Source organism: Paramisgurnus dabryanus, chromosome 5 (assembly GCF_030506205.2).
Source record: "Paramisgurnus dabryanus chromosome 5, PD_genome_1.1, whole genome shotgun sequence".
Lineage (NCBI taxonomy): Eukaryota > Metazoa > Chordata > Actinopteri > Cypriniformes > Cobitidae > Paramisgurnus > Paramisgurnus dabryanus.
The window spans coordinates 14,791,044-14,815,093 of NC_133341.1; the positions used below are offsets into that span (position 1 = coordinate 14,791,044).

Sequence of the window (24,050 nt, forward strand, 5' to 3'; positions counted from 1 at the left end):
TTTTGCACTGGTATATGAAGCAATTTGACGACCCCTTTTATCAAACTCAATATATACAATACTATGTATAGTATATTAAAAGACAGTGCAGGTCTATAGATTATAAATGTGACTGATGTTATAATGGTAATAATTTCTAGAGATAGGCACTTTTACTGCTTCTGCTTTCTATTTCTCTTTTGCCGATTAAAAAAGCTTAATCCACTCATTATTTCAGATTTAAAAGTTTACTTGCTGTCCTGATGACAGACTTTACATTACAGCTTAGCGTTTTTTTATATCCTGAGTCAGCTTTAGCTTTGCTCGTTCAGTGCAATGGGCTTGACATTAGCACTGCTTTTTGCTACAATCTCTGTGCAAACTTTTTAGATTTTAGAAAAGATATGGTCTATTAATAGTATAGATTAGATTATAAAAAAATGGATTAAAGAAAATGCAGCGCGTGGGCGCAACAAGAGCCAGTTGTCATCACCATAGAAACCGGAGGCACGCTGAAACTTCACTCGAGCTTTAGGTAGCGCTCACGGCAGTTCTCCGGTCGAATCGGGTTTTACACACAATATTAATCATACTTGGGACTCAAAGTAATAAACTAGGACCGACCCGGACCAGACTGACCATTTCTAATATAAACCCGGAACCGTACGGGTCCTCTCAGGGAAGAAAGACCTCTAATGGTAAAACTCTGCTCAAGTTCAGAAACATAAAGGATACAATGTGACACTGAGCTTGCTTCGCGTCGCACCCAATTCATTGAGAAACGAAGAGCACGTGAACGGACACTCAACGGGAGAGACACAACGTGCTTGCACGCAAAATGAAGCCAACTTGGATGCTATAAACACATATGCACATAAGCATATGCGACCATTTTGGTCGCAGTGTAGTTCCCTGGCTGCTCAGTTACCTCAGTATGTGCTGCAGTTGATCCAGTTTGCCGCGCTGGATGATGAGTTTATGATGCGCTGGATAATGAGTTTATGACGCGTGCATCTTCACGGGCTCTCTCAACAAAACACGGGTCATCCAGTCGAGTTCAGAAAAGACGGAAATTCGTAAAGTGATTTTTTTCCTGGGCGGGTCCATGTATGCCCAGTAGAGCCTATGTTTGGGAAACACTGTATGTACTGCTCTATACTGCAGAGGGGGAGAAAAAAAATCTAAAAAAATCGATTTTTTAAAAATATGAATCGATTTGACCTGCCAACTCGATTTTAAAATCAAATCGATTTTTTTCCCAGCCCTAGTTATTTATTAAGGGAAACCATAATATGACACTCAACTAATGATCGTTTTTATGGCTTCAACTAATTGCCTGTGTCTCTTTTCCAGCCAAAAACAATAATCAGGCCTGTTTTTTGTTGCTTTTTGGTAGGAATGGGACCAATGATAATTTAGGCAGGGCCTTTTAATATTATTGCAATGAAATCGCAATATCTGAATCACTGGCCCGACTGGAGCTTTTGGGAAACCTGTTTGATAGTGAATTCTTTAGTGGTGCAGAATTACTTAAAAAGGTCATGAAATACTAAACAACATTTTCTGAGATGTTAACAGGGATGGTTTTGTGTGCTATCATAGTGGACAATGTTAGCAACTGTTCATTTTTACAGTAGGAGAAAAGTAGGTAAATAGGAGCTTATTTCCTCTTCCAGGTTTAAAAATATACATTGTTGTAAAAGTCAAAATTTAGTTTAGTAATGTAAAATGTGAGTGCATCCCGACACTAACATGTATGCTAGTTGAGAGAGGCGTTCAGGTGTTTCTGTGGTGAAACAGTGTAAATATACGTTGAATGATTTTCACCGCGATGCTGTTAGGGCTAGACTCGCCCAACCAGTACTAAGTAGTAGTCGAAATTAGATTTAGTATCTCTTTCAATGCACTCAAAAGGTCTATACTTTTCCATAAAAAAAACTAAACATACTTTTAGGCCATAGTATAAGTAGGCAAATTGGGATGCATGCTCAGTCTTTCTTCGTGCGTCTGCTTTGCCTTCAACTATGATTTTGATTGAGAAAGCGATATTTAACTGGTGTAAAGATGCCAAAATTGGGCTTATGTGGTCATACTTCTTAGATCGAGTAAGCAATCTTGAAGCTGCGTTTGAACCAGCTGAAGCTTGTTTACTTGATTTGCGTGACATCCCCCGAGTAACGAGTTACAAAAATCTATTCTTGAGGTCATAAAAGCATAGATAAGCTACTCTGCATCTGAGGCAGACAGCATATAGTGTATTTTTGAGATAGTTTTGAGATAGAAGAATGTTATGCAGCAGACGTTGGAGATATGACTCTCGAAAGATAGATTGCTGTCGAACACCACACCTAAGTTTTTAACCATGGAAGATGGCACCACAGTGCAGCTATCTGTGGGCAACTTGTAATCTGACATATTTTGTCTGGAGCAATTCGTTTCAATAAGAAGTATCTCTGTCTTATTGGAGTTTAGCATAAGGAAGTTATTTGGCATCCAGTTATTAATATCGCTAATACAGTCTGTTAGCTTTGAAAACTGGTGCGTTTCGCCAGGATGTGAGGAGATGTAAAGCTGGGTATTATCTGCATAGCAGTGAAAACTTATGTTTCCTGATAAATTCTCCTAGAGGTAACATATCATGGCTCCAGAATAACATTTGAGAGGGGTGGCACTGGCCCCACCAAATTGTACAATTGGTGGCATTGGGCCTCAATTTGGTGGCACCAGTCACTGGGTGGTGTACAAAACAAAAAAGAACACTAAAACTAAGTCCAAACATGTTCAATGCATTAATAAATGTATTACAAATAAAGATAATTTTCTTCTTTATATACATAAATATTTTTTTTTACTTTTCCATACTCTTAACATATATTTGCCTTAATGTAAACCATAATCCAATCAACTTTTTCTTTGTAAAAGCTTTAGGCTACTTTAACACAAACTTGAGTTAAGAAATCACATTCTTGTGCTGTAATCACTACAAAATGTCTCCATGCAGTCTGAAGATATCATTTGGCCAGGACTTATAATTTGCCTATTTATCTAATCTAAGGTACTGAGCACACTGTTATACATCTTTTCTGACGTCTAGCGCAAACACACAATGTACATCGCTATCTTTAGGCTTTCATTGATAAAATTAAAGCGTCTGATCTCCTTGTCTTTCATTAGTTTCATTTAGTGAGCGTGTGAAATTTGCGTGATCTTATTTCATCAATTGCGCTGAAATATCAGAGAAACCTCTTACAAATTCATGTACAAAACACTGTGTAGCATGTTTAATTAAAACACAAGCAGGGGACTCTGACACAATATTTGTTTGTGGCAATTTAAACCCGTCATTACTCCCACTCACGTTTAAATGACAGCAGAGGGACTCGCCCACAGTCTCCACAGACCACCCCCTCAAAGTAATCAGGACAGAAGTGGTCAAAAGTGGACAAAAAAGACCTGGTATTTAAATACCAGGTGTAAATTGCTGGCCACGCTTCAGACCAGCCTTCTGTCAAGCGTAAACGCTTTTTCCCCATGTGAATGTATCTTCATAGGTGGTGATATGCACCTGAGTTATGATAGAAAGCCGGGGAGGGGCAGCAACAAGGGAGAGTGACTGGATGCCCCGTAGACATAATCGCCTGCACATGATATTAATAAAATTATATTTAAATTTTGCAGTCGCATGGGCAGGAAAAATACTTGCAAAATGCGACTATTTACTCACAGTCTAGAGCCCGGCATATATAACGAGAACAGGATAGGACCTAGAACTGATCCCTGCGGTATGTCGTATTTAACCGGGGAATGATATGACTCTTCCTCATTTACATAAACTAAGTGATAGCAGTTGGTTAGATACGATTGAAACCAGACTAACGTCTGACCACTGATGCCAATATAGTTTTTTGTAGTCTGTTAAGTAAGATTGTGTGATCTATTGTGTCAAAGGCTGCACTAAGGTCTAGTAATATAAGAATTGATCGGATGTTAAAAGGAGGTAATTTGTAACTCTAAGCAGTGCTGTCTCTGTGCTATAGTGGGGCCTAAATCCTGATTGGAACTTTTCATACAAACTACTAAGAATGTGCATAGGTGGCTTGCCACTACTTTTTCTGATATTTTAGCTAGAAAAGGGAAAATTGAGATTGGTCTAAAATTATTAAGAAGGGTTTCATGTCGGGAGGCAACTTTTATTTAACGTTGGGTTGTTGCGTTTTTCCAAAAAAGTTTATCCCTCTGAAAACATTTTTTTTTTCTCTTAAAAGCGCATATGTTAGGGAAAGGATTTGTTCAGTCTGTACAATGTCTATGGAAAAATTATGTCTATGGAAAATTCCCATAAACATAAAAACACTGTGTATGTGTATGCGTCAGAAACACAAGCCTTTCGCCTCATGAAGACATTAAGAAAGTCTGCTGATGGTCTGGCTATGATGACTTTAAGTCCCTGCATTAAAAACGCATTGATTTCTCATATAACTGTGTGTGTGCGTTTTGTAGGGTGAAGATCTTGCCCCTTCTGTTAAGCAGCTGTGCCTCAGTGCTGTTAGTATTGTTTAGCGATGAAAGGGGGATCACAAAGAGGCAGAAATAAATTAAGTGATCAAAGCTGATAGCTATCAAACAATCTGATACCACACACACAGAGACAAGCAAAAAGAAAGTATGAAAGAGAATAATTTTACTCAAGTCAGCTCTCTATGGTTTTTTGAGGCAAAGATATAGTGTGGTACATGCACGCATGTACGCACGCACACACACACACTGACTGTGCTGATATTAGAAATGTCGTGTCTAGAAGAATCCCCATCAGTTCATCCCTCTATCGCTTCCTCTTTTACTCCCTCTCTCCCTGTCAACAGTCATTCAATCACACGGACATACAAACAAATCTGTTAAACCACCTATCCCACATCATGAAGTGCTAATGCTGGCTCTTTCCTTTTCTAAGTTCTCAACGTTTTACTATTTGAACCAGAATCAGATTCAGCTTTATTTGCCAAGTGTGGTACACACAAGGAGTTTGTTTTGGTTACAGCTCTAAACAAAGTATATACATAAACAAAAAATAAGGAAGTTAAATGTGTAGACTAAAGGTAAAGATAAAAATATAAATATTACACATTGTGCAGTTGAGTATACAAAGGTGCCATTGAGAGATGTTCCTCATATTACAATTGTGTACTCTGTTCAGTTTTATAGCCATAGGAAATATACATGAAAAAAATTATGTTAACCGCCCGTTGGAGATCGGGCAGGGGCAGACCAATAGACCAATAATCCTCTCAGCTGTTTTCGTTCTTTGCAGTGTACTTACAGTATGTCTTATGATTTGGTGGCTGAACCAAACCAGACTGTAATAGATGTACACAAGACTGACTCAATCACAGCGATGTTTCGTCACCTCCTGGGTAGATTGAACTTCCTCAGTTGACGTGGGAATTATAACCTCTGCCGAGCTTTTTTGAAGATGGAGTTTATGTGGGTCTCCCACTTCAGGTCCTGTTAGATGGTGGTGCCCAAAAACCACAGCTGTCACAGTGCTGTTGTGAATGGTGAGGGGAGGGAGAGTTGGAGGTGCACATTTGACACAGTAATGTTAGCTCAGTGTAGTTTTTGATACGCTTAATCTATGATTTGAACTAAGGTAATCTACTTGTTGTTAATTTTAATTGTTATCAGAAATAAACTACTCTAAAATGACTCGATTTTTTGCGGAAGTTACGCTTGTTCCACGAAAGTCGGTTGTTTGTTGTTACTGCTGAAACCGACTGTAGGCGGAGTTTTTTTGGGAATGCAGGTTATATACGTAATAAATGAAAGTATTAAAAGCTTAATTTATCAATTTTATGAATTAAATGTGAAGTGGTACACAAATGATGTAAAGGTCTCATTGTGTGTTTGTGTTGCGTTGCTGAATCAGCATAACTGTGTTTCTAACTCTTATCAGCAAACTGAAGGTTGTACAGGAGGAATGTTATAGGTGGAGTCAGCACAGTTTGGGTTTGCAGTTTCCAGGCAATACAAGTTCAGGTTGATAACCATTCCTGCAAAGTCCATTTTGGACTTTTTTGGGTTTCTCTCCTTTTATTGGCTGAAAAGTGACAAGCCCCTAACTATGAATACATTTTATTGGCTAAAATTTTGGACTCAATCTTTTAAATTACATTTATGAACTCAAAATCATTCTGGCATTTATCAGTTCTCATGCTGCTTTAGTTTGTGTGGTCAGTGTCACACCCATTTATATCACTCTAATACACACATGCACAGACCTGCTTTCTTTTTGTTAAAGAGGATGTGGATGTGAGCTACAGAGGAAGTTAGCAATACGCCATTCGTTCTCCATTTATGTCTGCTTCCATGGCAACACCATGGCAAAAGCAGCCCAGTTCTGATTTTTTTACTTGTTTCTGTTCTAGTGGGTTGATTGTCTGAACTTGACATAAATATCAGGATGAGGGCAAACTGGATTTAATACAATACTTTGGATTCAATACTTTGAAGATGGTGGTATCCTGATCATGTACCCACATGCATGCATTCCATCGCTCAACCAAACACTTAGATGACTGTGAAAATGAACAAATTATTACTTTTTTGTTTTATAATACATTCAATTAATTAAATAAAAGCAGGTAATGTGTTTGTTTATAGTTAATTCAATATAACAAAACAACATTTTCATTTGAAATTCTTTGGGTTCTTGCAGTGTTTTGCAGTCTTTACTGTTGTTGAACAGTAATAAAGGCAGACAATGAAAGGATATGAGATTTGATGTGTTGATTTGGAATCAGAATCAAGATAGGGCGTAATGTATAAATAGTAGGGTTGGCCAATGGGGTTGTTGCTATCAAGTACAAACCATTTACTGACCACCAAATTGCTTGTTTACTACAAGACATTATGCAGTTTTTGTAGGAAACCTTAGCCTTTGGCTCTTTAGGAAAAGTGTTTTGATTTACAGATAAGAGTCAGTTGTTGGGATGCTTAACGATTAATCGCGATTAATCGTTAGCAGAATAAAAGTTTTTGTTTACATCATATATGTGTGTGAACTGTGTATAATAACTTTGTATAAATAAATGTACACACATGCATGTATATGTTTTAGAAATGTTTACATGTGTATATACATTTGTATATTTATGTATAATTTATATTATATATAAATATAAATACTTAATATATTTTAAAAAATCTTAAAATTATACATGAATGTGTTCAAATGTATATATATATACATATTTATTATACACAGTTTACACACATATGTGATGTAAACAAAAACTTTTATTCTGCTAACGATTAATCGTGATTAATTGTTTAGCATCCCTAGTTGGGATAAAGAATTGCTCACCAAAGAAAAGTCTCCAATACAACGCTATTACACAGAGCTACAGCCATGAAAAAAATTAAGAGACGATTTTCAGTTTTTCTAAGTTTTTTTTACTACTATGGTATTTGTTTAGTTAAAATAGAGATGCACCGATATGACATTTTTTTTTCTTCCTCCGATACTGATAGTCGATTATTCAGACTGATATCAGTTGATCCCGATAGTTTGATGGTTATACATTTCATTGCATTTTCCTGTTTTCTTTTGATTGACAGGATATTTTGGACTGAAATGGTCACTCACAACATGTTAAAATGATGATTAAAGGCAAAACTGGAATGGTCTCTTAACTTTTTCCATGGCTGTACCCCGCCCAAACCCTGAACAATCTGAAAACCTGTATTGTTTCTGGACAGATGTTGTTAGCTGCTGAAATGTGAAACATAATTTGTCATAATAATTCGTAAAAATCACTAAGCAACCGTAAACAGGACAGCGCAACGCGGTATTAATTCATTTATTAAGATGCAAAAATATGTCATCTAAAAAAGCAAGAGAATGATTGCTTTTGGCATTAAATGACAATATTTTGTCAGAAGAAGAGTTTTTACTATTGTATGATGTAAATAAGTCTAAAAACCTAGATTTAAGCAATACTGAAAATGTTGAATACTTAAAAATCTTTAGAATTTGCTTAAATTTAAAACATTCGAACACATATTATATAAAAGACTGGTACAATCATAAACTGATGCAATTACAATGTCATATGCCATAAAACATAATATTTATTTACATAATCTCTCACGTTGTAGCGACTACGGCAAATCAGCTGTTCTCCCGTAGTAGACCGTTACAGTAGAACGTCGCAAAGTAGCAGTTAAATTCGCGCATGCGCAATACAACCCCAGAATGCCGTTGCCGTTCCACCAGAGGCTGTTGCTTAAAGTCCCTATTGTCCTATCGTCAGCCTGTGGGATCGCTATACACAATAGTATTGGGGGACGGGGCAGTAGTTTACTAATTTAATGAATTACAAAAGGGCAACACTGTCATGACCGAAACCTTCTTAAAATTGAGGCCATTATACCGTCAACACACGTGGTTTTAAACCCATGCACGCCTAACAACCTCTTTAGTGCCACGAAATGTAAGAGCTGTGCGTATTACAAGTTCAGGTGCGAGTCATGCGCTTTACAAATTCAGGTGCAAGAAGTCGTCAATGTTGTGCGCTTTCAGGTCTGAGCAAAAGTCCAAGATGCGCGCATTACAATATCAAATTTAAAAAGGAATCCAAGCCCTCTCGCGCAAAGCGAAGCCCACAAATCCTTTCATATGAGGAAAAGCATGCAATGCGCATGTTAATGTGACACTATAATGATAATAATTTAAAAGTGTAATGGGCAAACATGCCAACTCTAGTCATGAAGGCTCGCTATCGGCCATACGTCTCAACGATAGTATCGTCTATCAGCACTACTCTACTTTACTGTGAATGGGTGCTAAACTCATATAAGTGACACTGATTAAGCACTTCAACACATTTTCAATCACTCTCCCTGTAGACCAATCCTAACAACAGTGAGCCCATGACACTTCATTATGCATGTTTAAAAATGCAGTAAATGCATGCATACTAAGTGTAATCAATAAGTTTAATCAATAGTAAAAAATTTGTATACTGTATGTGTGCTTACATTTCTGTCTCTTTCTGTTTAAATTTGTACCTGAATTCTTCTCCTGCCTTTACCTAACTTGATTTTGTTTTTGTTTCTTCTAAACAGACTTGTCAAGAAATCGTTTTTGTGAAATCCCTCCAGAAGTTTGTATGTTTGCACCCCTGGAGTCATTAAACCTATATCACAACTGCATAAAGGTCATTCCAGAGGGCATTATTAACCTACAGATGCTTACCTACCTGAACATCAGGTAATGTTGAATTCACTATCCTATCTCAATGTTACTTATTATGATTGCTTATTTTTATTCTGTGATGAAGATTATGTTTTTGAATATAAAACTTTAGTTGAATTATGGTAACTGGACATGCATAAGCATTTGAGCTCAGATTGTATTCAGCACTTTTAGTTTGTCGTCTGAATATCTTATCTACAGATTCTGATTTTCAACAATGCTGACCTGATGGTAGATTTTTTAATCTGTTAACACTTCTTCTGTCTTTAGTATATTACAGTGTCCAACTATTGAGAAACACAAACTCTTAAAAGTCTGAATTCACACATTTATCTCACTAGACCTATTAGCGCTACATAAACCGAGTCCTGTGATAAGTTGTAATGTCAGTAGTGATTCTCAGTGAAATACACCATTAGTCTTGGATGACATTAATCTGTTTCGGGAAACCATCCATAAAGGCCGGTTTTATGAATCCTTTAGTACAGATTAGGTTTTTTGCTGATGCACTCAGTGATTGGAGCCAGTCTCTGCTGATGGAGAGAAGAGCAGGCAGCTGTTTCTCAGAAAGGCTGGAAAGAGATTTGACAGGGTAGAGATTTACAACCAGATTGATATCTATAGAGAGAATTTGAAAGTGAAACAGGAGTGCTGCTGTGGTGAGGAGCTAAAATGTGGAGTGAGTGAGGGTGTGCATCAATAATAAAAGAACAAGAGCATGAGCTCTAGAGCTTCAGTGATTTATGTCTTGGCATGCATGCAGAATAAAATTGAGACTTTTTTGAAGCTGACAAAGTTTAGGAATACTTTCACTTTAGTTTATTGGTTCTTAGCAAAAATATAATGCCCAAAATAATGGACATAAATGTATCATGACTCAACTTGCACTAGAGAGATCTATCCAATGAAATGCCCGCCAGTATGAGCATTTCCTCCCCCTCACCCCCATTTCTTGTCAACATAAATAATTAAATTGTGCTTGTCATGCATAAATAACTACTTGATTTACATATCTATTCGAATGGACATTAATATGATCTGTATACATATTTATTAATCAAGTAATGTTTGTTAAAGTCAGTTAGCAATAAATATAGTTACAATTACAGAATGAAAGCTTATGATGTTTATGCATATAGATTATACCATTCCAATATATTGAGCACCATGTACATACACATATACAGTACGTAGTGCCATGATTATTTTGTGTATGTTTGTTCTGAAATTTTAAGTCTTTTGGATTAACATTGAATATTGAAGTAGTTTCCCAAGACTTTAATCCTTGTGCTTTGATGTTTTCAGTCGAAATCAGTTGTCCATTCTCCCCAAGTATCTCTTCAATCTTCCTCTGAAAGTGCTGGTGGTCAGTAACAACAAACTCCTGTGTGTTCCCGATGAGATCGGCAAGGCAAAAGACCTCATGGAACTGGTGAGTGTGTATGATATATACATGTCTGTGAGATCAAATCATTGCATTGTAACTACACAAATTGTATATGGAATAATATGGAATAATAATAAAAACAACATTGCAGTCATACAGTAAAAAGACAATATACATAATATATAGAACCGCAACACTCACTGCACAGTACATAAGTTATCATTAATTCAATACATAATAACTTGAACAGTGTTCCTGTATAGCCTAGTGGAAGTGCATTGTGTTGGCGGTGCAAAACACACATACTGTAAAAAAATGTATAGTATGTAAGCGCTTTTTTATGAATGCACACAAACATTTATAATATTAGGGGCCCTATTTTAACGATCTGAAACGCAAGTGCGAAGCGCAAAGCGCAAGTGACTTTGTGGGCAGATCTTGGGCGCTGATGCTATTTTCCCGGCGGGAGAAATAACTCTTGCGCCAGGCGCAAATCAATAAGGGGTTGGTCTGAAGTAGGTTCATTATTCATAGGTGTGGTTTGGGCGTAACGTCAAATAAACCAATAAGAACGTCATCCAACATTCCCTTTAAACGCAAGTGCGCAAGTTCCATGGCGGGTTGCTATTATTATGACGGATTTACCAGGCGCACGCCAGGAGCGGTTCACAGCCGAGGAGACCGACATTCTTGTAAGAGCAGTCAAAGACAGAGAAGTTGTTTTGTATGGGGATAGGAGAAACTCTCCCAAATCAGCGTCGGTTAAACAGGCGTGGAAGGAAATAGCTGCAATTGTCTCATCAGCTGGCATCCCCAGGACTTTGCGCCACAAGCACTACAATGATGTCAGGAGACGGTGGAATCCCAAGCTTGCCAGCATAAATCGGCCACGCCGTGTAACGGGAGGTGGATCTGCCTCTACACTTGACCTGACGCCAGCAGAGGACATCGCTGCGTCCACCCTAGAAATGCAAGCAGTCCAACACCAATGTACACTTACAAATCAAGTTCACATACATTAAGGTTTCTTATGAAAACATTTTAATTATTATTTACATCAAATAAACGTAATACAGCCACACAACAAACTTATGAAAATATTTTAATCGTTATTTGCATGATAATTTTTTAATGCAGCCACACAAAATAAATCAAAACTATCACCAAGATGCTCAACACAATGATTTCCCTCATCTCATGTGTTAAATATTTTTTATTGTAACAATTTATGATTTGCAAAAATAACTGTTGCATCTGTGTAGATTAGATAAGCTAAGTGTGTGCGCGTTGTGCACGCTATACATTATGGTCAAGCATGCACCCTTAAAATAGCATAATGAACCACGCGCAACGCGCCACTGACTTTAGACTAGTTTTTTTTTGGTCAGTGGCGCAATTGTTTTTTGAAACTGCAAAATAGCATCAGGGATGGTTTGCACCGGAACACGCCTCCTTTTTTGTGCTGAACCGCCCAGGGAGCGCAAGTTCATTCCCTAGTTCGCCGACGTGCGTCTGTGGTGGGAAAAACCTGCTGTGCGCCGGTGCAAAATACGAATGATACATGCGTCACTGACAAAGTCAATTGTGCTGGGTGCAAGATAGGGCCCAAATAGTTACAGTATATGCATTCACAGTATGTAAGATGCACATCAGAACGGTTTACATATACAGTATATGACCTAGCATGTGAAAACTAAGCTCCTATCTCCTATTTTCTACATAAATCATCCTACATACTGTAATGTAAAAAACATTCTGTAAAAAATATAACCTTACAAGTATAAGTAAAGTATTGACTAAGTAACGCCATGTCAAGATTGAAATTAAAGATGATTAAAATCAAACTTTGATGCTCCTAATCTCATATTTGGATTGAGACTTTAGCCTGGATTTCATGGACAGGGTCACATACCTCTATTTGAAATGGATAACAAGCAGTGATTGGGTACAGAGGCCAGTATAATTCAGGTGATATCATTATGCTAGTCAAAGACCAATCTAGAATCCAGAGTAAACTCCTTGTTTGTGTGTTATTTCTCTAATCAGGACATCAGCTGTAATGAGATCCAGGTGCTTCCTACTCAGATGGGGAAGCTCCTTGCATTACGAGAGCTCAACATACGAAGAAACTTCCTTCAAGTGCTGCCAGACGGTACAGATACAAACACAGACATACATTCACAAAAATGTCAGTCACATGAAAATTCAAAAGCTCAGCCTGAATAAGAAGTCATAATATACACATCTGCATATTTAGTGAACTATATTGTTTAGTTATTATAGTAGGTCCATACAGAATCCTCAGAGATTTCATCTCCATCAACCCCCTGCATGTCCGTATAATAAATGTTTTGTGCATGCTTGTGCAGATATTGAGTTATATTCACAAGTTTTCTTGTTTTTTTTACTCTCACAGAATTGTCCGATCTGCCGTTGATCAGGTTGGATTTCTCCTGTAATAAGATCACTGAAATTCCTTCATCTTATCGCAAACTCAAGCAGTTACAGCACATCGTTCTTGACAACAATCCCATGCAGTCTCCACCCGCACAGGTGTGTCTGCACTCATTTGTCACTCTGGGTGCTTCTCAATATGTTTCCTTGTTTTCTCGCTCCTACCTCCTAAAACTCGGAAACCGGTCCAGGTCCGGCACCTTTTAAAAGGGACATATCACAAAAGTTGTTTTTCCATGTTTAAGTGCTATAATTGGGTCCCCAGTACTTCTATCAACCTAGAAAATGTGAAAAAGAACAACACAGTAACTTAGTTTTTGTAAACAATTCTCTGCAAGCATGTGAAAAAACGGGTCATTGAAATTTTGCTCCCCTTGTGATGTCAGAAGGCTGTCCAATCACAGTGGAGGAGGGGAGGGACAAGTATCACAACAACCAACCGGCTCATAGCTCAAGTATCATTTGGCGTGCTTTAGGCATTTTCAGCCGCGTAAAAAAGCTTTGGTGTGTCCCGCCCCTTAATCTGCACTACCCAACCTATATCATTTAGTGCAGAGATCAGCAGCTCCTTTGCATTTAATAGGAAACACCCACAAACGGCACATTTTTGCTCACACCTACAAAGTAGCAATTTTAACATTTTATAATAAATTATCTATATGGTATTTTGAGCTAGAATCAATTTTTTAATTGCACCGCGAGGAATTAGGAATAAGAAGGCTTTCTGAGAAGTCATGAGCAAGGATACACAAGTGTATCATTATCGACTAAACCTGACACATGTAAAAATCTCCTCCCCCTTCACATCATCTAAACCACACCATCACATCTTTAAATCATATTTAAACACGCAATAATGTTAGTATTAATTATTCAATTATTGTGAATGTAGACTTGTTTCAGACAGTATATTTAATAGTTATGTATAGATAGATACATCATATTAATTTAACAGCACTTTAATGTAGTCTAGTTAATGAGTCTATGAATTCTTCTTGTTTAATATATTTGTTTTTTAATGCTCTTGATATTTGATCATAGAGAATTAAATTTATACAGAGACTGTACTTTAGGCTTCAATGACTCTGTCCTAGTAGGATGCACAAATAAGAATTGAGAATTGTTTGAATGGCCTGTTCTTAAGTCTTGTCTGTTGACACCATCCAGTGGTTGACAATGGTAACTGCATGAATCATTCTACTTGAGGTTTATGCCACATGGTCTTTACTGGCAATTTTTTTATTTAAAATACCTGATTGCAAAAATGGGGAGAATGGGTAAATTTTAGCAACATCTAGTGATGAGATTGCAAATTGCAACCAACAACTCAACCCTTAATTTCAAAACGCATATGGCAGCCACCACAGAACAAACATGTCGTCGTCTGAGACAACATAGGGACGAAATGCACTCTGCGGTGCAGTTTGTACATTTAGGGCTACTGTAAAAACATGACGGAGACTTTCATGTAAGGAGAGCCGTGGTGTATGTAGATAAAAATGACTCATTCTAAGGTAATAAAAACAATGCAGGTCATTATGTAAGGCTTTTTACACCACTGATAATATAGTTATGTTTATTATATTGCATTTCTGTCAAGAGATCCTTCTTAAAGTTACACAATGCATCTTCAAGTTACTGTGCCCTATAAATACCTCATTGTATTTGGTATTGGAACCAGATATTTTCAACAAGTTTTATATAAAGTTTTATATATAAATATGTGCGTGCGTAATTTAAACACTAGGTCCCATTGAACAATTAAATAATTATATATACCCATACAATGGCCATATGTTTTGTTACATGTGATATCCGGAAGCAACATAATGCACACGTGATTATGTTGAGGTAACGGCGGTGTACAATCGAGTTACCCCTTCTTCTTGTAATAGTTTTACTCTAATCCCCTGTGAATTGGCCATTATTGTTACAGACATCCTGTAATAAAGTTGCATTACTCCATCTACCCCTGTGTAACTAATCCCATCCAAATAGAAAGTGAAAACAGATCGACAAAAATTAGCTTAGATGCTAATTAATGTTGTGGTAGTCTAGGGTTCGATGTTCAGTGTTACAGTTTGTTTGTGTCAGTTATGTTATCTTATTAGGCCAAAACTTCCTCCTTCTTGCCCTGACATGCAGGTTTATAGGCCTTCATTCCCTGCTCTTCATTTAATGGAAATTAACCTTGTTTCAGATTTGCTTGGAATCTTCTGTGGTTTTTATGCAGTTTTTCTTGGGAAATGCACTTTGGCATCGCTCCCAGACCGAAAACATGTAAAGCGCTTTTACGTCCAGACAAGCGGACTGCAGTTATCAAGTTGCTTATTACTTAGAGAAGGTTGTTATTACGACAGAGATATTTGAGTAAGATAGACAAGTACAAGTGTATTTGGCAACGTAAAGGGGTGATTAAAGCACTTAATTAAAATATGATTTATGACATTGGCTTCCAACAGGAAACACTTCAAATTGCAAAAAAAAAAGTGTGCCAAGTGTAGTTGTTCAAGTATGTTATTTCTGTTATTGATCAATCATCATTTTATGTCATTTTTTTGTTTTTGTTTTTAGATCTGTCTTAAAGGAAAGATTCACATCTTTAAGTATTTAAACCTGCAGGCGTGTCGCCTAGATAAGAAACCAGACACACTCGACCTGCCCTCTCTCGGAAAACGCTGTTTACCTCAGCAGCTGACAGACAGGTAGTCATGTTCTTGCATTTCATCATCACGATAACGTCATCTTACCTCAATACATATATTACAGCAGCTATCTATATATACATCTCAAAGTCCAATGAAAGTTGAAGTTGCCTATTGGTCCAGTCTTTGGCACTTTAATCTTAATTTTTAACAATATTCAATATTTACGCTATTCTGTAACTTTCAACACGAGTATCTTGATCATCTATTATTTCTTTGCATCTAAATAACTTGCTAAAGGAATTTTGTAAAGCAGTAGTACTGATTTGTACTGTGATGGTGTGTTTGTATCTTTTTTGCTTGTTTTTTTTTTTGTCTAGCATGGAAGATTTTTATCCTAGTAAAAATCATGGTCCTGACTCAGGGATTGGCAGTGACAATGGTGACAAAAGACTTTCGACCACAGAGGTATATACAAACACAGAGTTTTGTTTCAATACACTATTTCAAATCAGCAATGTTTTTCATATCAAAGCATGCTTGTTTTCCTTAAAGGAATAGTCTACCCTTTTGCCATATCAAACTATGTTATTACTTCAACTTAGACGAATTAATACATATCTATCTTTTTTCAATGCGTGCACTGTACAGCGCGTCGTGACTCGTGAGTGTGTTAGCATTTAGCCTAGCCCCATTCATTCCTATGGTACCAAACAGGGAAGCCACCAAACACCTCAGTTTTTTCCCTATTTAAAGACTGTTACATGAAGAGTTGTACCAGTAAGTATGGTGCCACAAAATAAAACTTTTTTCGGTACCATAGGAATGAATGGGGCTAGGCTAAATGCTAACACATTCACAACGCGCTGTATAGTGCACGCATTGAAAAAAGATGGGTATGTATTAATTCGTCCAGGTTGAGGTAATAACATAGTTTAATATGGCAAAAGGGTAGACTATTCCTTTAAATTGGGCAAACATTATCATTTTCAACATGGAATTAAACAGCAGTTGGTTTTTTAACAACAGCTGGTTTTCTGTACCAGACAGATCTTTCTCATAGGGCAGTTTTGTACTACAACCTACAAATTATGTCACATATTATGCCCATTTTTACAAGATGGCACACCTGCCTCTAATTTTTGGGTCACCATAAAAAGCTTGATTGGCAGGTTCAGGTGTGTTTGATTAGGGTCGGAGGTGAACTTTGCAGGAAAGTAGATCTCCGGGAACAGGGTTGGAGACCACCGGTCTAGAACAATGGTATGTTTAGCCGCATTAGCGCTACAAGGTGCTAACAAACACGTTTAGAAAAGCTTTTGGGTAAAATTAATCAGTCAACTAGTGGCTGTGGCGGGGCTTTGTGATGTCACATTAACAAGATAATCAAAACATTGTGTCTAATGAGACTGCTTTGGTTAAATGGGGATTAAAATAAAGATGGAAAGGATGGTAGGGTTTTTTGTAGAGTTGTTGTGTTCAACAAACATTATGTCCAAACACATCGGCGGGTCATGACTGCTCATCCGAGGGGCGCAAATTCAAAATATGTGTTCGGAGTGTCATATGTGTTGTTCGTGTTTTCAAAATATGTGTTTGTTACATCGTGTGAACCATGTGCATCACGTGTTTTGTCAAAATAAGTGCCTGCTGCACATGCGTCAAAACCGTTTATGATAAAAGAGATGCTCACTTTCACAAAATACACGCAAGACCCTCCATTAACTGTAAACTACGCATGAGATTATGCGAGTATCTGGCAAAGGCGAGCATCACTTTTATCATAAACTCTTTAGACGCATCTGCAGCAGGCACTTATTTTGACAAGACACATGATGCACATAGGATCACTTGACGCGCAGAACACATATTTTGAAATTACGAACCACACATATGACGGGCTACATACATGTTGTGACAAACTAGAGCGCACTGGCCGCCGTGTCCAAACACCTTGTAAAAGGAGATTTTGCATAATATGTGCTCTTTAAAGCAGCATGCATGTGTGATGCTCTTATTGCTAGCAATTATTTAGTCATCCACTAGAGGGAGCCACCTGAATAGTCTCCAGCTATAGCATGTTGGTTGGTAAACTCAGTGCACACTTGCTGTGCTGCTTATTATGCACAAGCAGGAAGAGATTTCAGTGAATGTGGCATGAGTGCATGAAGTAAACGACAGCAATGTCTTCATTTAATAGAATAAAACTGGACTGGCTGGTTGGTGGGTTTAAATCCGAAAAATTATGCATGCAGTATATGCACGTTACAATGTACTGTAAAACAAGTAACTCAGACATGTCTAACCTAAATATAAGGAATTGCATAGACAGGTAAAGCAAGCTTTTAAATATTTAAATACTTAACATAAAGACACTAAACTTCAACGTCAGAAATCAACATACAGATCATATATTTTTAGTACTTTATATGGCTATAAAACATCTCTTTATCTTTAAATAAAAATCCCATAAGCCGATATACTGAACGCTTTCAGTTTATACTTGACATGCAGGATTTTTCTCTGGAAATGAATACAGACTGGATATTGAGACTGGTACACATGACTTTCAGCTGGAGGCATTAACCCTTTTAGAGGTAAATGCTGCTTAAACAAAGAAATCTGGTGTAAATCCCCGAATAGCAGTTCTGCTGTTGATAAGCTTGTATTGGCAGTGGCTCAGCGTCCTGTTTTTGCAGGAAACCTTAAAGAATCTTACTTTGTTCGAGTTCTTTGGAACCAATCTGTCATTGAATTTCTGTGCTGGAAAATAGTTCTGAGCAGGTTTCTGCAGGTTCATGAATCATGCTCTGGTGTTTAGTGTCTGGGGTCCATAAAGTTTCCTTCAGTTTGCCTGTTTTTTCCATACTGTATAGCAGGGTTTCCCAGGGTCGCAGCGGTTGATAATTAAATAATCAAATGTAAATACATTTAAAAAAAAATCTAAATACTTTAATTATGTCTTTTATTCGTTTATCATGTGACCACTACAATATATCAGGAAACTGAGAACTCATGCACACTGGACAGATACGTTTTATGTAGCAATAAGTTAATTACCGTATGTAAATATTTACTTAAAATCTCGAGGGGGTACTTACAGTAAATAAATGAGTGCAAAGAGGTTCAGCTGACCAAAAAGTTTGAAAACTCCATAAATACGGTACTCTAGCTACCAGAAAGCTAAAGCCAATTTTTTTAGCAATTTCAGACAGCTGCTATTGTGAGTTTACAGTGATATCCATGCATATTTTAGAGGTGTAGCATTAATCATTTTCAGGTACCCTATGTCAGTATGGCTACCACAGTCCAGTGATACAGTAGTACCACCTTATTATTCATCATGGTGTCTACATAGACTCATATTACTCATTTATTTAGTCTACTCATGTTGAATGTTTGTGTTTGTCACTGCAAAAGTGGAGATTCATTTTTTAAACTATGCATAAACAAATGCATCATTAGCTGCTTTTTCCCGTCATGCCGAATGGTTCTAAGAGGCTGTTTACACTTGGCATTAACATGCGTTTTCATCGATCGGATCACAAGTGGACGACGTTAATGCCAGGTGTAAGTGGTGTTTAAAAGTTTTGAGCTCGTCCACTTTCGACCACTTTAAACCACATTCAGAGATAGTCGAAACCACTTTCGATCGGATCGCTTTGGAGGTGTGGAACGGCGATCTGGTTGAATGTGTTCGAACAGCCACACGCGACCGCCTTCTCTCCGCCCATTTATCTAATCTGAGGTATTAAACACAAGTTTTACATCTTTTTTTTACTTCTGGCGTGAACATACGGTGAACAGCGCTATTTTTAGCCTTTCATTGATAAAACTAAAGCGGCTGATCTCCGCAGTTTCATTTTGCAAGCGTGTGAAAGTTGCGCGCTCTTATTTCATCAGTTGCGCTTGAAAATTCAGAAAAAAATGTGTCTCTGTCATCCACTTGTGATAGAATCGATGAAAACACATCTTAATACCAAGTGTAAACAGCCCCTAAGAGGCAATAAATGAGAAGACTAAGAAACTGTTGGGACAGTCACTTTCGTTGTTTGGAAAAGTGCAGCTCAGTTACAGGTATTTCTTACATCCTGACAGTAACTCCTGACATTTAAAACAAAGTGTACTTTTATTTTGAAAAACCTTTAGAAGGCAAACTTGAGGATGTGTTTCAGCACTAAATTACCTGTAGATTGATCAGTACTGTAACACGATTTACTTATCATGGTCGAAAACAGCTTTCTTGGACCTACACGCATAAAACGATGATGAAATAACATGATATTTGTCAGCACTGTCAAGGGTTGCGTGCTAAAGATGCTGTCATAGTTGGAAATACACATGTTGTCAGGGCTTTGAGAAAATCGCTTTGTTACGTTCGTCCCCATGGGCGTAGATTTAGGGTGGGATGCTAGGGACATGTCCACAACAACATTCAGGGAAGACTGAATTGTCTCTAGCAATAATTTTAACCAAACAATTCATCTGTATTTATACCACTGATGTCCGTCTGTTTCTTGTGGTTTCTATGCTTTACTTATTATATTTTATTTAGGAATCATTTAAATGAGATTAGAAATCTTTTGCAATCCCGTTCTATACAAATTACACTTAATGAGGTACACAAACGGTTAACAGCTCTCGTTCTCTGCAATGAGTCCCGCCTCTGTAACTCACATTGCTAATATGATTGGATTAGCATTTCTTGAGTCCCGCCTCTCTAACTCACATCGCTTTATGATTGGCTTGTCTTTACTCGCGAGCGTGTAATGTAAGCTGCATTGACTTCTTTCAAAGCGTCAAAGCTCGCTCAACAAGACGCGCATGATTATTCGGGCTACAGGTAAGTGAGGAAGAAAGCATTATTATACTCACTGTAACTGCTTTATGCACAAAATACGGAACAAGTTGCGTCACATAATGATTCAAGGACAATGTTTCTCCCAATACACGACAATCTCATGTTAACTTGTGGAAGTTGCAAACCTTTAATAAATGGGGTGGCAAGGTTATTTAGGGGGTCCCTAATCCATGAAAGAAAATACATTACTGCACTGTGTTTCTTACTTGCACAGATGTAGACATAATGTAAGCTTGCATTTTAAACTTCTATTTTTTCACACGGATTAACTGTCTGTTAATGAAGTAAAATAAGATATAATGTTAACTATAGAAACGTTCATAAAAGTTGTTCAAGAAACACCATGATATACATACACCTACTTCAACACTGGGAATTTTTTTTGTGCAAAATTAAATTAAGAATTAAATATTAATTGCATATTAATGACTTTAACAGGTGGGCTTACTGAATATTAGTCTCTAGGACATAACCAATTGTTTATTATAGTACATTAAATTTGGGATGGCACCCTGGGGGTGGTGAGTCAGATGTCACTGAGTAAAGTGCATACTGAGTTGTCTGTTGTTTAAGTCAAGTTAACGGCAATAAACAGTTTTTGCAATGTGACAGTTTTATTTATGTCCCCACCAATGCCAGAATCAAACTACCGCCCTTGTTCGTCCTTGCATTACTTTCGCCACGGTTTTCCCCTAACTTTCTTAAAAGTTGTTCAGGAAATCTAAACTCCACGATAAACCTTAAACTTAAAACACAGTTAGTGTTTTTTTTTTCTTATTAAGTTAACTTTAATTACAGAGACTTCAACAGGTAGGCCTAAAAGGCCGAATGCAATAAAAGGGGCTAAAGCTCCCCTAAAAATGGCCTAACGACACCCCTTGTCAGAACTAGGGGTGAGCGATACAGCCTCAAAATTATATAATTATATTTTAAAAATATTTGCGGTAATGTTATTTATGATGGTATAAAAAATTATGGAAAAGGAAGGGCGTTTTCCATCCAATAAGCTGTCATTTGAAGTGTAAACCCATTGTCAAAAGGTGGCAGAAGCAGCATTAAAGTGCAGTAGTAGTGACACACAGCATGAGTCAAATAACAAAGTACAATAGAGATTAAATGGTCTGAAAATTATACATCAATGCTATAATGATTTTCTACTTGTTTTCCATACACTCCCAACAGATCCCAGTAACTCAAGTCATTAGCTAACAATTAAAAAATGATTTAACATGTAAGTGCAGGTTTGTTAGCATAAACATCAAATAAATAACAATAACATTAATAATGGCACATTTGGGGTCGTGAGATTAATGTTTATCCAGATTTTTATATAAACACAGGACAAATCAGCAACTGTGTCTATGATCTGTGTATGTTGTGAGAAATAGCGGCACTTTAGGACCCAGGAGTAAGCTGTACGATTTTTCTTCTTTTTTCGCTAAATTTCGGACGAAACAGAGTAAAGAAGAGGTTTACTCATCAGATCTCATCATTTTAAAAAAAAAGAATAGAAAAAATTGATCTGTATAATTAAATATTAAGTAAACATGCATCAGTAATTCAGTACAACTAGATTTTCCAAAATGTGAACATGTTTTGGATTTAAATTCAGTCAGTAAGTTACTGTCATCACAGTGGTATTAGTTGGTAGTGTTTTCCTGGTATAACACAACTCCTAACCACTTTAATTTAACAGTGATTAAAGTAATTTGCACAGTAATGCTTGGTTGAGTCATTTGTTTACTGTTGGGTCGCACATCACCAGCTGCTAGTATCTCCTCCTTGCGTACCTTTACAGCTTGGTTGTACTCGTGTTGCTGACCATGCTGCTCTCTTGCGCTCAGGTGTTGATTCTGTGCCATACGCCATCGCCTCGCTAAATTATTTATATTACAAAATGATATTATTTATCATGTAAAAGATTATACCTATGTTTTATGGACAGGATGATATGGCACACTCCTAGTCAGAACCCTAAGAGATAATGATAGTGACTGGTGAAAGGCATTTTACTAAACATCCCAAATATAGGACATATCGAACAAATTTAAATAAAAATGTATTTTTTCATGTGGAGGTAATATGGGTCCGGTAAGCAAAGGAGCCACCAACACTTCACCATAGTGGATGAATTATGTATCCTGTTGTTATATGAACATTTCTATGCATGAGCTCTAGTTTGGTAGAGGGTGTTGTTTTGCCAAACTATGAATGTAGTCTTTTTTTCTGTTTCTGTTTTTCCAGCCATCTGATGATGACACTGTGAGTTTGCATTCCCAAGTGTCTGAGACAGCGCGGGCAGATGCTCACACACTTCTGACAAAGCTGGACTCAAACAAAGGTATGTGTATACAATATATATGCTTTCAGTATTAGTCATATCGATTATACAAATATTACATTAAGTCCTGGTTTCACAGACATTGCTTAGCTAAAGCCAGTACTAGGCCTAAAGCTGTTTAATCATATTTTATAAACATGCCATAGAAAAAGACATTACTTTTGTGTGGTCAAATCAATGGTTTTGGCTTAGTGCAAGATCTGTCAGTGCAGATTATTTTCAGTTGAGACAGCTCAAACATGATAGACCCGTTTTGATAACTTTTTATTTAATTATAAACTAAACTAAAAGTATTATAATGTAAATCTCTCACCTCTGTGTTCTTGTCTCAATTTTGATCAGACCAGGATCCATACGATTTTATTGACCCAAATCCAGATGAAGAGGCTCTTTCTGAGGGAGACACTCAAAACAATGTACCCTATGTGTCATGTATAAAGGTATACACACATGGACACAGATCATGCACAATAAAACACATAAATCTACAGATTACTCACTATAATACAAAGAGATCTATAGATCAGAAATTATTAACAACTGGTCCACCAGGATGATTTAACGAAAATGTTATTAAAATAATTAACCACTCATCGTCAACATTGAGAGAGGTGCGCTGCTCTTTAAAAACTTTGAAAATGACTGTCCTACAGTAATGCACAATAGCCACAAGTCCATAAAAACCTTTTCTCTAAACTGTGAGGCTGTTTACACTTGGCATTAACATGCGTTTTCGTCGATCGGATCACAAGTGGACGACGTTAATGCCAGGTGTAAACGGTGTTCAAAAGGTTTTGAGCTTGTCCACTTTCGACCACTTTCAACCACATCCAGAGGTAGTCGAAACCACTTTCGATCGGATCGCTTTGGAGTTGCGGAACGCAAATGTGGTTGAATGTGTTCGAACAGCCACACGCGACCGCCTTCTCTCCGCCCATTTATCTAATCTGAGGTATTAAACACAAGTTTTACGTCTTTTTTTTACTTCTGGCGTGAACATACGGTGAACAGCGCTATTTTTAGCCTTTCATGGAAAAAACTAAAGCGTCTGATCTCCGTAGTTTCGTTTTGAAAGCTGTGAAAGTTGCGCGCTCTTATTCCATCAATTGCACTGAAAATTCAGAGAAAGC

At 37.3% G+C, this 24,050-nt stretch overlaps 1 protein-coding gene across 4 annotated transcripts in view; it reads left to right on the top strand.

Annotated features, from left to right (window-relative positions):
* Positions 1-24,050, top strand: part of lrch2 (leucine-rich repeats and calponin homology (CH) domain containing 2) — a 91,323-nt gene that overhangs the window by 10,844 nt on the left and 56,429 nt on the right. For all 4 annotated transcript variants that reach the window (XM_065266815.2, XM_065266816.2, XM_065266818.2 and 1 more), the window contains exons 2-9: positions 9,103-9,247; positions 10,538-10,664; positions 12,666-12,771; positions 13,036-13,172; positions 15,648-15,778; positions 16,099-16,186; positions 22,824-22,920; positions 23,263-23,360. In XM_065266815.2, the coding sequence (XP_065122887.1) occupies positions 9,103-9,247; positions 10,538-10,664; positions 12,666-12,771; positions 13,036-13,172; positions 15,648-15,778; positions 16,099-16,186; positions 22,824-22,920; positions 23,263-23,360 (929 nt within the window). The remainder of the gene's footprint in view (positions 1-9,102; positions 9,248-10,537; positions 10,665-12,665; positions 12,772-13,035; positions 13,173-15,647; positions 15,779-16,098; positions 16,187-22,823; positions 22,921-23,262; positions 23,361-24,050) is intronic.